At 42.7% G+C, this 18233-nt stretch overlaps 1 protein-coding gene across 3 annotated transcripts in view; it reads right to left on the bottom strand.

The window, feature by feature from the left end:
• Positions 1 to 1335: 1335 nt before the first annotated feature.
• The window catches only part of LOC136576528 (DDB1- and CUL4-associated factor 17-like), a 55810-nt gene continuing 38912 nt past the window's right edge, over positions 1336 to 18233 (bottom strand). For 2 of the 3 annotated variants that reach the window (XM_066575869.1, XM_066575871.1), the window contains 6 exons: positions 14994 to 15136; positions 14103 to 14206; positions 10452 to 10539; positions 4135 to 4218; positions 3461 to 3616; positions 1336 to 1551 (listed from right to left, as the gene is read on the bottom strand). In XM_066575869.1, coding sequence (XP_066431966.1) covers positions 1432 to 1551; positions 3461 to 3616; positions 4135 to 4218; positions 10452 to 10539; positions 14103 to 14206; positions 14994 to 15136 — 695 coding nt within the window. In that variant the 3' untranslated portion in view covers positions 1336 to 1431. The remainder of the gene's footprint in view (positions 1552 to 3460; positions 3617 to 4134; positions 4219 to 10451; positions 10540 to 14102; positions 14207 to 14993; positions 15137 to 18233) is intronic. The other variant, XM_066575870.1, reaches the window with a different exon arrangement.

The raw sequence follows: 18233 nt of genomic DNA, 5'->3' as shown, positions 1-18233 counted from the left end.
CACTATCATACGATTGCAAGTTATAGTCCCGTATGGGGACAAAAAAAAAATAATTATTTGACTTTTTACTAAATCCATTTACCAGTTTTCGCAACAACAAAACAAAACAAAAAAATCTAAAAGTTGGTATCACTACATCCATAACGGTGCAGTTTTTTTAAATATCAATAAAAAACTAAAATAAAACAATGAAAAAAATGCAATGGAAGATTTTTTTTTTAAGTATCACTATATAGCTAAACCATAGTAATTTGAGATCGCTGTAATCATACTCACCCACAAAATAAAGACATGTCATTTTTACTGCACCGTAAATATAGCCCCCTACCCCAACAGTGGTGCAATTGCAATTTTTTCCCATTTTGCTCCACTTAGAAATGTAAAAAAAAGTCTTCCAATACCTGGTACATTAAATGGTACCATTTAAAAATACAAGTCTTCATGTAGGTAATTACCCGATACCATAACTGTGACCTTTTGGTCATAAAAGGGATAACACTTACAAAAACAAAATCTGATCCGATCCAATAGTCCAGAGACTTTGAATGATAGTAGAATATCGTTAGAATTTGGGCCTGTATCCCTGGAGTAAGGCTACATTCACACGGGCGAGTGCGATATCAGGCTGAGAAACTTGACCCAATGTCACGCTTGCCAACGTGCTTTTTTCACGGTGATGCAAAGTCTTTTAAGGTCCCATTGAAAACAATGAGCGAGGCATTCCTCAGGAGAGCTCACTGATAGAACATGCTGCGACTATTGTTTCTCGTAGTGATGCTGCGAGAAAAAACTCGCAGGTGGGAATGAATCCGTTCAAAAGAAATTATTTCATATTTGCGCGGGTTTTCTAGAACGGTCCTAGAATTCAGAATATGTAAAAACTCTTCCGCTGTCCCATTAATAGGAATGTTACTGCATCTATTTGACTTCCTCACATATACCTGCTGCTCACACTAGTGTGCAGAGCATGCAGTCAGAGCAGGGGCTGGCAGCCAGGCAGGAAGTCCAGCTCAATGCCTGTATATTGAACTCACAGACGCTTCTGCCAATGTGGACAATAAAGGCATTTAGTACAAAGTCTCAAGTAAAGCTGACGGCACAAGACGCGGTTTAGCCACAAAAGAATAAATATCACGATGATCGCGGTGTGCCGTCATTGGCTGCAGCCTGTAAACATTACGTCAGCTAGGAGATCCAGGGGACTTGGAGGGGGGGGGGGGGGGGGGCGAGTATGTGCAGCTTTGTTATTTTTCACCATGGGGGGGGGGGACCCCTTTCCATGCAGTTTACGTAGTTCAGAAAACCCCTTTAACATAAGTGAAATAAACAGACAGGTTTGAAAACTAAATATTTATTAACTTTACAAAAAGGATGAATAGAAAATAGGAATTTTACAAAATAAGTGTTTTCTTATCTAAAAGACATTCATAATCACTGCAACTCCTCAGAACTGCAGTGCATTTTATACACATAACATGAGAAGTCACGGTTGAGTTTCTCTTCTATGTGGATCAGCGTGTCCCGATCAAACACTATGCTGTGTCTGTCCGTCTGAAAAACGAAAAAAATGGCATATTAGTCTTATGTACAAGTCAACTGATTGACAGCCATTATTAGAGTGGTACCTGTGCTTTCCAAAAACCTGTCATGTTTTTGAAGGATAACGAGTTTGGATACTGAGACCTCCCGATTTCCCTATTGCTAAAATGAAGCAGCTGAAGTGCTGACCTGGGCACAGTCACTGCTCATTAGCTAAAGACGGGCTCAATAGAACGTCTGTGGGCCCATCTTCAACTAGCGAGTACAGACAGCCCTTGGAAGGGCGCTTCAGCTGCTTCATTATAGGTCTCAGCATCCAGACCTCCAGCGATCAAAACTTTTGACATATTCCTATGACATGCAAAAAGTTTTTTTTTTTAAATGGCACAATAAAGTGTATGATCACACGTTGCGGAGTGAATCCGGATCATAATCCATCATGTTTTCACTGTGAGTGAACGACATTTGTTAAAGCCCTATTCACTTACATCATACAGTACACTGCTGCTGAATTTCTGCTTGCATTTGGCAGCCGAAATTACGCAGCAATTTCGTTGTGTGTGTGAACCAACCATTGCACTTATATCTAAAACAAAATATAATGACAAATCTGCTGATTTTTTTTCTTTAAGAAACTACGAATATGAGTCACTGTAATGGTCACTCAACTTCCTGACTCTACTTGACTACCCACTAGTGGTATAATAATAAAACTCAAGAGCAGCTTCCTTGTGTGTATATTTGGCCCACTGATTAGTTAGTTACATTATGTAACGTTTAAAAAAAATCATCTTACTTTTTTTTTCAGAAACAGCTCCACCCTTGTCTGCAGGCTGTGACTGGTACTGCAGCTCAGTTCCATTAAAAATAAAATCATGTACGAACAGAATGGTAGTCTACATATTATATTTTCAATACATTGTTAACATAGTTTGGTGTAATTCGGTGGCAGAACTCCCATTGGTGTCTACAAAGCACTAAGGAGTATGCAAGATGTTGCAAATGACAGCCTGTATTCTGCTGACATCTAGTGCAAGGCAGCAGCAAGGACTTTAAAAAATGTCTACAGTCCTGCAGGGAGCAATTCTGAAAATAAAAATAAGAACACTGCAGCTTTTGTATTCTACCAATAAATGGGGTGCCAGGACATATACCCCCACTAATAACATCTCCTGACACAGCAGAAGAGGTCTAAGGGCAAACGCTTACTTCAAAGGGGTTGTGCCAAGTTATAGAGTTATCCTCAACGCACAGAAAACGGGATAACTGGTGGTGGTCCAACTGATGGGACTCCCATAATTCTGTGAGTCCAGCTGGTCCCCAAGTCAATAGAGCAGAGGTCACGCATGCGCTCCACTCCATTCAGATCAATGGCAGGGCTGAAGATTACGGAGTTCAAGTACTTCGGTAATACCTGGATTTGCCACTGAAGTGAATGGAGCAGCAGTGTACAGCCTCGGCTGCATTCACTTAGGGACTGCCCGGACCACCGTTCTCGGGATTGGTGAAGGTCCTAGCAGTCAGACCTCCACCAATCATAAAGCTATTCCCTATCTTGTGGATAGAGAATAAGTTTATAATTTGGTACAACTAGTGTTTCATGAGGTCTAGAACACAGAAATGCTGTTCATGTACTGGGGTATGCATAAGTACTATTAGAGTCCCCATCATGGCAGGTCACCAATCACAGTGTAGCAGAGTAGAAGCATAGCAACATGAGAAATAGGGTTTGGGTGTTGGTTGTCAGTAGAGGCATCAATAATACATTCTGATTTGACCAGGTTATTTAGATACTGGGCTAGGGCAACAAACAATCCATGTCCTGGATGAAGGGAAGCTTAGCTATGACAAAGTGAAGTACGGTCATGAGAAATAAACTGACCGGAACCCAGTACATGTGATATAGTTGTATATTTCTTACCACATCCCAAGATTCTTGTAGTGGGATCTTCTTCAGAATCTTCCCTGTTTGATTGCAGTGCAGATCTACATGCGCAGTGCCTACTACATCTATCTGCGTTGCAGCCACCACCGTCAGCAAGTCCAGCTCATCCTCGTACGACACAGACTTAAACGTCTAAAAAGAACATGAAGAAATGAAAAAGGCAAACAGAAGCTTACCGAACAGGAAACCAGAAAATAATATATAATGAAGTATAAAAGGACTTGTGCAGGATAGAATGTTTCCTTAAAAACATGTTCTTTATGGCATAACATTATCAACAGTCATATAACTCTCCTGGCTCCACACAAGTCCCTCGCAGGAAGCTCAGGTCTCCATTGTGACATATTGTTTACAGGCTGCGGCAGCCTGTATATGGGACGTCACAGGCTGCTGCAGCCAATGACAGAGCTCCGTGCTCCAACACGGAGGTCTGTAACTGGCTGCAGCAGCCTGTAACAGACTGGGCGCTGAGAATAAAACTGCATTGTGGGAGATGTGTGGGCACAGGAAAGGCGTGCATATAAACTGTATTCTTTTATTGGAATACGGAACATGCTTTTAAGTAAAAAAAAAACTTTGTCAGGCAACTCCTTTAATTATAAGACAATACATTTTATTATAAAGGAGAGTAAAGAGCAAAACTCATTGACCTCTTTATCTGGATCATCGTTTAGCGTACGAAACCGCCTTTTTACCATCCTCCCAGATGCTGTAAAAGTTACTGGATTATCCACCTAAAAAGACAAAAATAATTTAAAAATAATTTTACCATCACTGTAAGGGCTTATTTACACAGTCGTAGCCATGTGCTCTCCGAGAATTCAGATGCAAAGAAACATCAGATACCCCATGGATGCCGTCCGTGTGCTGGCTGCTGTTCACGGAGCCCTACACATCGCATGCCTTACTCTTGCCAGTGAAAATAACGAGTATAAGACAAGCTGCGTCTTTTTTTCACACTGACCATTAGTGTGTGCAAGTAGCTTTATTGGCTACTCCTAAACCACAGACCGCATCCATCCATCTGAATGAGCCCTTACTGATAGCACATAGGAAAAATGGAGTGTGTGCTGTTTTTGTTTCAAAAAGGCCAATTAAAGGACTGCTACAGGCAACCAGCAACACAAGTTTCTCTAGTTTTCATAAATTTGAGCACGTAATAACTGTTAACCTCTGTACCATCTATGGATTAATGTTCTACACGACAAACTTGAAGGTTGCCATAAATTTTTATAATCTTCTTAGGAACAGTTTAAGGAAGGGGAAGTGCTTTAATATTTTATTCTTTTGTGCATTTGTGTTTCTTTATATGGACATTAAGTTTTATTGAACTTATGCTCATCCAACAGCCTATGTGCGTACCATCAATCCTGTAATACATAATACCACTCAAAAGTTTTAGAACCTCAATTTTCCAGTTTTTATTGATATTTACATAGTTTAAGGTCTCAAATGTACTTTGAAATGAAAGCATAGAACAATAAAGTTAAGATGAATAAAAATAGATTGACCGTGTTTCACCAAATTAAATCTACATTTCTGACGCTTCAAAGTAGCCTCCTCTAGCTGATATAACAGCTTTACACAATCAAGGCATTCTTTCTACAGATGCATTCAGATATTGTTCCGAAATTTTTTCTCAACATAGTTGGGGAAGTTCCCACAAATGTGCTGCACTTGTAGGTTGCTTTGCTTTCACCATTCTGTCTAGCTCATCCCAACAAAGCTCAATGGGGTTTAAAGTCAGGAGACTGTGCAAGCCATTCCATTCTTTGGTGTCTACTGGCTTGTTCTTGCCTCCCTAAGTAGTTCTGACATAACCTAGAAATAGGTGTTGGATCATTATCTTGCTGTAATATGTACCCCTGACCAACTAGATGTTGTATGGTGTATCCAAATGCTTTGGCTGCCCTTTTTGTCAAGTATGACAGTCCCCCTGTGCAAGTTGTCAACTCTGGATCCAGCAGAAGAACCCCAGACCATCACATCATGACAGTTGGTGTCACACACTCAGGAACCATCCTTTCACCTACTCAATGACATACAAAAATTCTGCATGATGTACTAAAGATGTAAAATTTTGATTCATCAGTCCATAAGACTTTTTTCCACTCTTCAGTAGTCCAATGGAGGTGCTGCTTGGCCGAGGCAAGGCTTTTTTTTATTTTTCAACCTTTTTTTAAACTTGTTTTATTGAGAATATAAGAACATTTTAAATTATATTACTCAGTAACAAACCTGAATGTAACATGGCTGAAGTATACAAAACGGTTACAATTACATATACAGTGTACACTGTATAACGTAGCATATTTGAAAGGGTACTTCGTAGCTGTCAAAGCTGATACTGGCATGGACATCACACAACTGGAAGAAGCAGTACAAAAGACAAAAAACAAAAAACATGGAGGGAGCTCGCCTCTAGGTTCGCCGAAGGTTGCGAACGACTAAATGACTAACAACAGAATTCAGGATATAGTCTATACCTGTGAAAGATTAAATAGTACCTAAAGGGTTGAAGACCTCCTTTGGTCCACCAATTGCTGAAATGCGTTTTGCGTGTGGGTTGTGCTTGATGAGCCAAACCAAGTTGCCCACATTTTATAGAATTTACCTGGGCACATTCTTTTTTTATATACCATTTTTTCATATGGGAGAATAGAATTGACTAGTTTACGCCATTGGGGGAGCATTGGGTGTCACCTATCCATCCAGCGCAATGCTACAGCCTTACAGGCCATTAACACCTCACTAAGAAAAATACGGACATGGAATTGCCACTGCTCTTCATCCAGTATACCTAGCAGACATTCAGCGAGGTTTGGTGGAAGTGGCACCCCCAATAGTTGTCCCAGTGAGTCTGTAACCTCTGTCCAAAAGGAGTATCCCATCGGGCAACTCCACCAGATGGTTAAAGTTAGTGTTGGGTGTCTGACAGAAATGATATTGTGTATTAGGGGTTCTATTTATTCTAAAAAGTCTACTCTGATTCAATTACATATTCTACATCAATGCTATGTGACACAGTTTGTTGCTGGCTGCTTGTGAGACCGAAGTACAGGAGGACATTGCAGTACTCCTCTTCACAAAGCAAGGTGATCACTTCTTGCCATTTGACATCTAGCGCTATGTGTGAAATTTTAGGCTGAATGAGATGTGTATATATCTGCGAGATTAACCCCCTTGGCCCCTGTGTGCGCAAAACTATCAAGGGGTACGTGGAAAGGGATTAGGTCGCTCTGGAAACTGGGTGTTGGAGGTATCTGTTAAAGCTAGTTCTAGGGATCTGGTAAGGCTGCTGCAGTTCTTTCAAGGAGGCCAACACACTTAATATACAAGTGTTCCAAGGAGGTGATTCCAAGGTCTATCTAGAATCGCATGTCTGGGAGGTTCAGCAAGTGTGTAATTGCTCTATTACCCCATAGGGGGGTTTTCCAGGGAAGTTCCCTCATATTTAGTAATCTGCTTAAACATCTGCCAGACTCTAGTGGCCAATCTGTGTACTAGGAGCAGCGATCTAGTATGCAGGTCTGTTTTTTTCAGTACAATCCAGAGGGAAGTCTCAGATAAGAAGTGTATCAAATGATGTTCCGAGTTTGGGAGGTCTGAATTAGAGAGCCAGTGGTCAATGTATCTAATTTGTCCTGCCAGGTAGTACAGTTTAAAGTCGGGTAGTGCCATGCCAGCCAATATCTTTTGGGCACTGTAAGGTATCCGAAATAGAGTTATGTTCTGGCTTTTCCCCAGATGAAGGAGATTAACCCCTTAGTGACCAAGCTTTTTTGTTTCTTTTCCTCCCCCTTTTAAAAAAAAACATAACTCCTTTATTTATCCATTGACACGTCGCTGTATGAGGGCTTGTTTTTTTGTGGGATGAGTTGTATTTTTCAATGGTACTATGTAATGTACCATATAATGTACTGAGAAACGTAAAGAAAATTCTAAGTGGAGAGAAATTCCGCCATCTTTCGGTGTGTCCTGTTTCTACAGCACAAACTGCAACAAAAACGACATAACTTTATTCTATGGATCAGTACAATTACTACGATATCAAACTTAGTTTTTTTTTTTTTTTTGCTGTACTACTTGTATTGTTTTTAAAGATATTTAATTTTTTTAAATTATTTTCTGTCTCCATCTTCTACGCACAATAACTTTTTAATTTTTCCGTCGGCCTAATTGTGCGAGGGCTCATTTTCTGCGGTACGTCCTGTAGTTTACGTTGACACATTTTTGAATACATATGACTTTTTGATTGCTTTTGATTACATTTTTTCTTAGAGACAAATTGACAAAAAAAAAAAAAAAGCGCATTTCTGACATTTACCGCGTGGGGTAAATGCATTACTTTGATAGATCGAACTTTAACGGACGCAGCGATACCAGATATGTATTTTTGTTTTATTATTTTATTGTAAAAATGGCAAAAGGGGAGTTTTTTGAACTTTTAATATTTATTAATTTTTTTTTAATAATTAGTAAAACTTTATTGTTCCTATTTTTTACATTTTCTTTTAGTCCTCCTAGGGGACCACAACATGTGATGCTTTGATTGCTCCTGCAGTAGGATGTAATGCCATAGAATTACATCATACTACAATCTGACAGGCAGTCTATCAGGCCAGCCCACAGGGATGGCTTGATAGGTATACTGCCAAGACAGCCCTGGGGCCTTTCAGAAGGCCTCCGGCTGCCATAACATCTGCACGGCTCCCTGCGATATCATAGTGGGGGCGCCATAAGGGACATTTAAATGCCACTGTCAGAATTGCCAACGGCATTTAAAGGGTTAACAGCAACGATCAGCCATGCAGCTTGTCGGGGCTGTTGCCCGCGGGTGTCAGCTGTAAGAAACAGCTAACACCTGCGATCTATGGAGGGAGGTTGCAGTGCAATCTCCCTCAATACACGTCTTGCAGCTGCAGGACGTAAAAACACTATGGGCCATCACTGAGGGGTTAATAGAGAGTTAATTTTTAATTTAAAAAACTTTTGTGGTACTATATTGTATCTGCATGTTCCAAACAGTCCAGAAATTTGGGGAGAATTATCATTTTAGATTAGATTGATGTGGCCTGTTACTTTATTTTGCAATCTTAACAGTCACTTTCCTACTGTTATTCTACCTGTGAAACCTGCAGATAGAGAGAGGTCTTCTCTTCTCTTCACAGTTGAAATGGAAACTTGTTCATTTTCTGCTGCATTAGGCTGTGCTTGGACATCTTGTGTTGTAAGGCGCCGATCATGCAAACTGTTGATTTTGTAGTGGCCTTTGTTCTGCTAAACCTCTTCCTGGCAGAGTTTTCTCCCGTTTCCAAGTGCATTTTGATGGTATAGGAAATTGTACCATCTTGGCAATTTCTCTGTAGGACAAAGCTACACTTATAAGGGTTAGAGTGGTCTGTCTTTTAGAGGGGTGCCCTAGAGGGCGTATTAATGTAGTCTGTTCCATCACTGCTTATGTAGAATCAGAGGGTTTGAAAGTAATTTACAAAAGTTGAGACACTTGTAAAAGTAGTTCGGCTAAAATCCTAAATTCAGACTATTGTTGTGTTTCAAGTTAAAATGTTTTATAATATTTGTGTTTTTAACTTACCTTTGAACCATTTCATGTTATTTGCTGGACTTGAACTGTGTTAATGTAAAAAATGACTGGAAAAATTGAGGTGTTCTTAAACTTTTAACCGGTAGTGTACTTGCATTAATTTTTTTTTTTTTTTTTTTTTAAGTTTTAACCCTGTTCCAACACCTTTAAAATCAACTGCCACCTGGTTTAAATTACAATGAAATTGTTCTATCGCCTCCCTGTATAGGGTTAAAAACCCTTTAAATACCATAGGGTTGGAAGTAGGTTAGATCCATGATTATGCTGGGAGATATATAGTGCTTAGCAGCTCCAGATACGTGTTTAGCTTCCCCATTATTTATGTCAGAAATGTGTTCAAGAATGCTGCACTTTGTCTGGAGGTCGCCCCACATACTGGAGCAGTCCTCTCCTCTCCTCTCTTCTGACACTCATGGTGTTAATAAAACATTTACATATCATGTGATTTATATTGCATGATTGGGTAGTATTGCTTTTAATACGGAGGTTTCTTAATTTAATGGCATGCCGTGATTAAAAGCGGTAATGCTGGAAATGCGAAGGCGCTGTTCTGATCTCACTACCTCGATCATTTTTATAATGCAATGAATAAAAGTTAAAAATTAACATAAGTGCTAGGATTTTTATACAGAAAAGCTGGATACAATTCTATATCTCCTAAGGTCCATTAGAGCATTCAGGTCACTCTCCGGCATTGGAAACTGGTTGGAATCATGAACTGCAGCATTGGGCAAGCTGACAGTTTTTTTAGTTTTTTTTCAAGCGGGTATTCAGAGGTCTGCTTGCAGATCACTGGAACAGGGTTATGCAAGGCAGTATAAGAAGTGTGGAAGCTGGTACAGAACTGGCAGAATGGTTGGCTTGGGACACACTCCCTCCTGTAAGTGGATTGCAAACAGCAGTGCAGCAGAAAAATAGGAAAATCTACATGGAAAACTGAACTGATAGAAGCCGAAACTGGGTGCAAAGCAGTGGCAAATGTACGTCTGAGCGGCTTTTAAACCTTTCCAATCCACTGTCTGACGTCTGAAGACATTATGATTTAAGGCTGTACAGCTCCGATGTTGGAAGACGTCCATCGGGGTTCTCTTACTGTATATTGCCAGCCCCTCTGCTGTCGGAGGCTATCCAACGTGTCACCTCATGTAGTACTTGGTTCAGCCAGCAGACAGCGCTGTTGTATAACTGCAGAAAAAGAGTAAGCCCCCTAGGAAAACCAGGATTCAAATTGGATTGGAAAGGGTTAAAAATGTTTTCCATACTATGGTACAGTTGAAGCTTCAAATGGTAAATGATAATTCTGCACCTGTATAAATTACAGACAAGGTAATACATATACAGTACATAAAACGGTCTACAAACCTTAGGACCTCTATCTGCGTGAATGACAAAATCCTCGGTGACCTCGTATTTATTTGCATCATCTTCGAGTTCCCTTAGCCTTAAAACACTACAGCAAAACACCAAGTAGTAAAGTATCTAACTAAGTAAAAAACAAAAAGTAGTTTGTTACAGTTGTAAAATGACATTTATAGTGTATATATGGTATTTACGACATACGTGCTTTGTGAACACATGGGGCGGGAGGGGTGTCGTCTCTCCTCAGAGAGAGCGCCCAGAAAGTGTGTGGGGACACCTAACTGTATGGTTTTCTGGTCTTGGTTCCCTATTCCCAATCAGTGTTTCAGAGACTTGTTTAAAAAGTCATACATTGATTTGCATATTTTACCCAGAGAGACATGCATGGCCTTATAAGTCTCCTCACTCACCTAGGTGTCTCCGCACACACCTTCTGGGTGTTCTCCTTTGGTATAGACGATGCCCCTCCTTACCCACTCACCATTCTAGGTGTCCCCACACACCTTTTAGCCGCTCTCCCTAAGGAGAGACAAAACCCCTCCTGACCTAAGTCACAGGCCTCTCACCAGCTAAGCCAGGAACCTATTGCACACTGATGAGGGGCAAACATATAAAAGTCGTACATTTATTTAAAGGGGTTGTCTGGCCATAGACAATTAATGTTATTACTTCTGTTTGCCCAATACAATACACTTTGTAATATACATTGTGCATTGTAAATTATTACAATTTACAAGTTATTCACTTCCCTCCTGCGGCCCCCCCCCCCCCCCAGTGTTGCTCCTCGGTTGCTATTAGATCCGACAAGTCTTCTCCTCTGCTTGTCAGGACGACGGGGACGCGCTTCTCCAGCACAGCTCGGCGCATGTGCAGAAGAACTTCAGCCGCTGGGAAGCTCAGTTCTGCCTGCAGGGGAGGCGTGGCTGCTGGCTCTTCATCTCCAAGGTATCTAAGGGGTGTGCGGGGACCCAGCTGTCAGAAGTCGGGGGGGGGGGAGGGGCGCTAGTGGTGTGCGGAGACCCGACTCTCAGAAGTCGCGGGGGGCGGTGCGGTCACATAGACTTGCCGCGGTGGGGTGTGCGGTCACATAGACTTGCCGCGGTGGGGTGTGCGGTCACATAGACTTGCCGCGGTGGGGTGTGCGGTCACATAGACTTGCCGCGGTGGGGTGTGCGGTCACATAGACTTGCCGCGGTGGGGTGTGCGGTCACATAGACTTGTCGCGGTGGGGTGTGCGGTCACATAGACTTGTCGTGGTGGGGTGTGCGGTCACATAGACTTGTAGCTGTGGGGGGGGGGGGGGGTGGTCTGTCACAGTAATTTGTCACGAGGGGTTGGAGGGGGGCTGTGACAGTAAGTTGCCGCGCTGGGGGGGGTTAGCGTGGGGCTGTCACAGTAATTTTTCACACGGTATAATCCTGCCTGTGCATGGAGGGGAGGAGGTGAGCTGTGTCTGTTGTGAATGGTGGATCCTGTGTTATCTATATATAGGTATCACTGTACTTGTAGGGGGGAGGGGCATGGGGTGCTGTTAGTGTACTTGTGTGTGGGCACTGTAAAGGGGGACTCTGTGGGGGAGGTCACGGGGGGGCACTGTATAGGGACGCTGTGGATGGGGGGACTGTGGGGGGCTACTTTGGAGTGCACTGGGGGGGTGGCATGTGTAGGGGGGGTACTGTGGAGGGCACTGTGGGGGGGAATACTGGGGGGGCACTGTTGAGGGGGGACTGTGCAGAATGCTGTGGTTGGGGGGGAATGAGGGGAGCATGTGGAGGGGGGCTACTTTGGAGGGCACTGTAGGGGTGACACTGGGGGCCACTGTGGGGGGGGGCATGTGTAGGGCACTGTAGGGGGGGACTGTGGGGGATCATTAGGGGGGGCACTGTGGGAGAGTGCACTGTGGGGGGGGGGTCATTGTGAGAGGGGTTGCTGTGGGAGGGGCACTATGGGGGCATGTGAGTGTGGGGAAATGTTTTGTTTTACTTTACTTTAGCAGAGTGGGGGGGGGGGGCAGTAGGTAGCCTTGCAGTGGGGGGCTGCAGGAGAGTTCTATCTCGGCTCTCCCCCGCCCCTCTCCATTCACTATACATAGTGTTACTGTTTACTTTCATAGTAGGATTTTATCCTGAACCATGAGTGTATGACAGTCTCCCCTGGCCACACCCCCTCTGATTATAGTATGCAGCAGGGGGCGGGGCCTGGGCGGGGAGAGACTGTAGATCAGTTCAATAGAGGTGGGCGTGTCATGGGCGGGGCTAGGACGTGAGCTGAGGGAGGCCATGAAATCCTGCCTTTTCATGCCTCTTACTGCCATCGGGAGCGCGCACACAGAAGAGGGAGAGCGCAGAGTATCGTGGGAAGGCAGCACAGAGGCGCCATCTTTGAAAGCTGCAGTGAAGAAATGCTACCATCCAATAGGTGGCGCTGCAGAGGTATTGTTCCAGCTTCCTTATTTGCATTGTGAACTCATCTAATATACAGTTTGTCTCAAAAGTGTGGAAACACCCATATAGAATGAAAATGGTTTGGCAAACTGTGATCCAATTGTGTCCACAAGCTGTGACGGAAGGGGGAACCCTGTTTGGCTATCATCAAAATTATGTCCATTTTGACTGCCGCTATCTTTGCTTCAACTCTAATTTTTCCAATGGCAAGGTAGGTGTGAAAAACAATGGTGTGCTTCATTTTAACATAACTTTATTCATTCTCATGTTAACACAGCGCTTTTTATGCAGTACAGGCAATGTGAATGATGGCATTATCTCAATCAGACGTGTTGAGATCATCCTTATGTCAGCTGAAAGAAGCACACTTGTCATAGCCGCATTTTCCAATCAACGCCCCCCGACCAGACCTCCTATTACCCACAATGCAGTTGCCAAACTTCTTTCCAAATTCTGAGAAACGGGTTCTATCAAAACTGATCATGGCATTAGCCATGCCTTCATACCAGCAAATTTAGTTTATGCAGAAATGGCATCCTTACAAAGTGTAGGTGCTGCAACACCTTACGGAGAACGATCTCAACACGTTCTGCTAGAGATAACCAACATTCATATTGCCTGTAATGAAGCATGGAAACATGAGAACGAATAAAGTTATGTTAAAATGGAGCACACCACTGCTTTTATGGTGAAATTCTCTGCCACTTTGATAAATCACATACCTACCTTCCCATTCGAAAAATAGAGCTAAATCCAAGATAGCCGTATTCAAAATGGCCGTCATGTTGAAGACACGACATACCAAGTTTTCCACTTCCTCCAATGCAAAACTGGATCACTGTCTGTCAAACAGTTTTCTTTCTATTTGGGTTTTTCCACACTTTAGAGACACCCTGTATATTGCAAACAAATATATCCATATAGAAATGTCCCAGCAACTCAAAGCTTCAAAATCTTTCATTATGTTATACATGCAAGAGTCCCGCTTTACTGGTCATATGCTGATTTTTAGCGGAGCACATGTAAAATAAACAACATTACATGCATACGATTGGGTAAAAACTACAAGTGTTGTTCAATCCACAAAATACAGACTGGTACAAGAAGTTAAGAAATGTAGCCACAGTGCGCTGTACTCCTTCAGTCAATGACAAAGTAAAAAATAAGAAAAACTAAAAAAAACTATAACTGCATCATAAATTCTACTTGCTTGATCTGATCAGGTCCAGCATGGATGATTCTTTTATCAAAATGAAAGTAGATCCAGTCCGGTTCTAAAGAGCAGTCTTTCATGTCACGTATTCCATTCTTCGCCTGAAAGAATCAAAGATGATACATGGAAGTCAAGGTAAAAGCCACCGAGAAGGAAGCAATCGCAGTACAATACAAAAGTGTGTTAGATGCGAGTACAGTGGGTAATCTGTTAGTGTTCACCTCTCTATAGTCATAGGAGTAACCTTGATTACTAGTGGGTTTGTGTTAAAATGATTCCTCTATTCCTCACCCGATCCACTGCAAATCCCATTCCGACACGGTCGGATCCCCCACTGCTCTGCTGCAGCAATGATGCCTCAACATCAGGAACATGTGATTGCTGTAATCAATCACCGACTCACTATGGCCAGTGATTAGCAGCATTAGTCGCATGTCCTTATTGGTGGGACGCCATTGCTGCAGCAAGCAGGAAGAAGACAGCAGTAGGGGAATAGCTATTGCTAGAACAGGAGCATGCCTTCTCTTATGTGTGGTGGCACTACAGATAACAAGTATTCGAGATGTGCCTGTGAGTAGATAACTGTGCCAGGGTGTCTCTAGGAGGGAAGGCGCTGCCAGCCTAGGATTCACTGTCCACAGAGTGAAAACAGCAAACTGCTAAAAACAAAAACCTGGGTAATGACACAATCCTTGAAAAGGTGCAATAAAAGTGACTTGAAGACAAGAACAAAACTTGATTTCTCTAATATTATGTCCAGCTGCAGGTGGAGCACTTTTAACTTTTTTTTTTTACTCTGGACACCCCCTTTAAGTAAACATATAATAAGAGTATGGATTCTATGTAAGAGAAACATACGGACTCAATATGAAGCGCTCAAACATTTACCAGGCTGTGGTCCTCCAAAGAGCAGATGTGAAAAGTTCCTCTCTTTTTTTTCTTCTTGGGTGTAATGATATAATGCCAGGGATAACCACCAACTTGAAAAGCATTTTCTAGACAAGGCACTTCAAACAGAACTGGGGGGCTTTCTAAAAAGTCAAAATTGCACCAGACAGGTTACAATAACAATTTAACTTATAACATTCATTAGCTCATCTTAAACAAGAACACAAAAAACTAAGAAGGGAGGGTATATCTTGCCAAAGTGGCACTACTAGTGGGTACTTCCACCAAATATGCAACACTGTACCTGGTGTTAATAAACAGAGCCAACATGAATGAGATACTTGCTGAAACATTTGATGAAGCCTTACTGGCGTTCTATACAAAATTTTAGTTCCTATATGTCCTTTATCTGGACATAGCAGGGAAGAGGGTCGCCTGTTTTAACTGTTCTGTATATGATCGGTGCAACATATATGATGTATAAACCTAAGGCCTCCGTTTCCATGAGCCCCAAGGACACATGGAAAAGTGCAATTTTGCATATATCAAATTAATGGCATGTTTATCTACAAATGAGAAGTAAAGGTCTCTCGAGCCGCCCAGTCATTTGGGTGTGTATTTTCTTCTATGTGGTCTCTTTGACATCAACAACCTTGGATCTGGGATCCTATAAGAAGCATTGAAGTCATGGTGGAGTTGGATTTCAGCGGACGCCTTTCTGCCTTGTACCGTTCCCTTCTCCTGGGGAGCAGTGGTAGTCGGCCACTACAAAGCCACAAAAATTGATAGTCAAGTAAGGTAGCTATAGGTAGTTTAAATATTCTGCTAACCACCTCTACGCTGACGACACCCAGCTATACAACTCTTCCCGTGACATCACTGCACCTTTCCACCAAAACATCACCGACTGTCTGTCCGCTGTCTCTAACACCATGTCCTCTCTCTACCTAAAACTAAACCTCTCTAAAACTGACTTACTGGTATTTCCACCCTCCACTAACCGACCTCATCCTCACATCTCCATCTCAGTGTGTGGCGCCACCATAACTCCCAGACAACATGCCCGCTGCCTTGGGGTCATATTTGACTCCGATCTCTCCTTTACCCCCTACATCCAATCTCTGTCCCAAACATGTCAGCTGCACCTCAAGAACATCGCAAGAATCCGCTCTTTTCTCACTGCAGACACGCTAAAAGCGCTTATTGTTGACCTCATCCACTCCTGGCTCAATTATTGCAACTCGTTGCTGATCGGCTTCCCCTGCATCAGACTCTACCCTTTCCAATCCATCCTGAATGTGGCAGCCAGGCTCATCTTTCCTGTCCAGCCGCTACTCGGACGCCTCTACCCTGTGCCGGTCACTGCACTGGCTGCCCGTTAAATACAGAATTCAATTTAAACTCACTACCTTCATCCACAAAACCCTACACAGCGCAGTGCCACCCTATATTGCCTCCCTCGTCTCAATCCATCACCCAGCCCGGGCTCTCCGCTCTGCTAACGAAACTAGACTGCGCATCCCTCTAATTCGAACTTCTCATTCCTGCCTCCAAGACTTCTCCAGAGCAGCACCAGTCCTCTGGAACGCACTACCAAAGGCTACCCAGGCAATCCAGGATTCGCAGAACTTCAGGCGTGCTCTAAAAATGCATCTCTTCACGGAGGCATACCGCATTCCCTAAACAAACCCCTCTGTACGTCGCCTGATAACATGCTCCATGACCTACTGACTGCAATCTTTACCAGCCACCATCAACTGCCCCTGCAGTCATACCGATTCTGCCGTCACACTGCTAAATGTCTGACCATTGTCTATGTGTATAGCATCTCTCACACTCCACCTGCCATACCGTGCACACATCCAGCCCCTTTACCTTCTGTATCACCCCATTACTTGTAGTATGTAAGCTCGTTGGAGCAGGACCTTCACCGCTATTGTTTCCATCAACTGATTACTATGTAATCGTAGTTCTGTAATTTTTTGTACTTTTGTCTTTCTGTATTCCCCCTGTCTATGTAAGCGCTGCGGAATATGTTGGCGCTATACAAATAGACTATTAATATTATTATTCCTAAGAACTTGGGACGATCCCATAGAGATTTGAAGAATGATGATTTTCCACCCTTTCTTAGCTATGACATGGAGAGAGTATCCCCAGAACTATGTATCTATATACATATACACACACACGCACATTTTTATCCCTTAGTATTATGAGGAGCGGTTTTAGTACCTTGAACAATTGTAGGGTGCTTCTAGCGAGGTCGGGAAGAATGATGATAGTAGATTCTTGAGACTTATTGCCCTTCAACTCTCTAGAACATTGTCATTTTTTTCATTTGGAAAATGTATTTTGCATATCACTTCTCTGGGGTACGAGGGGTCCACAAGCCTGGGGCCCAATGCTCTGTGTATTCTATCTATTTCAATCAGATGGTTCATAGATGGAGTAATTTGCAAAAGAATTTCTGGGCCCACTCCTCTAGTTGCAAAGCTTCTATTTCCCCACTAAGCCCCCGAACACAGGGGTTATTTTTCCTTTGTCTATTTCCAACATCGTCAAAATAGGTGAAAATATCTGAAATTTGCACAGGTCATTTGTGAGCGAGTTGCCGGTGTGTTTCCAAAATTGGATGGGTGCTCTTGTGCTTTTTCTGCTTCTGCAACTCTAGGGTAAACCAGATCTTTTTGCATGGCCACTATGTCTCCTTAATGTGAGGCTTTTAGCTGATGAAAGAGCTTGTCTATTTTAGGTTTGGTAGTGTTAACGGAACCAAATGGGCTCCCCTGATTTCACTGTGGGGGCCAAAATGGTTATTGAGAAGTGCGTGCACGCAGAGTAACTCAGACTGACAAAATGCTTGTATCAAAACCAGATTAATGTCCATACTGTTCAATGTACGGTTGCAGCACACTATAATACACCTTATACTCACAAGGGAGCAGCTTTAGAGCAATGATGCACGCTTAACCAGATGAGGACTCGTCATCCAAACATATCCAACTAGTTACTATATAGTAATATTTTGAGAAAGCCTTTCTTCTATATCCCTCTGCCTCTGTGAATTATAGTTACTATATAGTAGTAAGCAGCATCCGGGGTGTAATGAATCCAGGAACCATATATCTCTTAAGATCCTCTTCTTCTTTATTGTTCCATCTTTGGCTTGAAAAAGACTGTAGTATAACAGTCAAAACGTCGCTGTTGTATGCGAAGATAGAACAATAAAGAAGAGTG

The sequence above is a fragment of the Eleutherodactylus coqui genome, chromosome 8 (assembly GCF_035609145.1).
Source record: "Eleutherodactylus coqui strain aEleCoq1 chromosome 8, aEleCoq1.hap1, whole genome shotgun sequence".
Classification (NCBI taxonomy): Eukaryota; Metazoa; Chordata; class Amphibia; order Anura; family Eleutherodactylidae; genus Eleutherodactylus; species Eleutherodactylus coqui.
The sequence above is the reverse complement of the archived record's forward strand: the minus strand, read 5'-3'. Positions and strand labels throughout refer to the sequence as shown.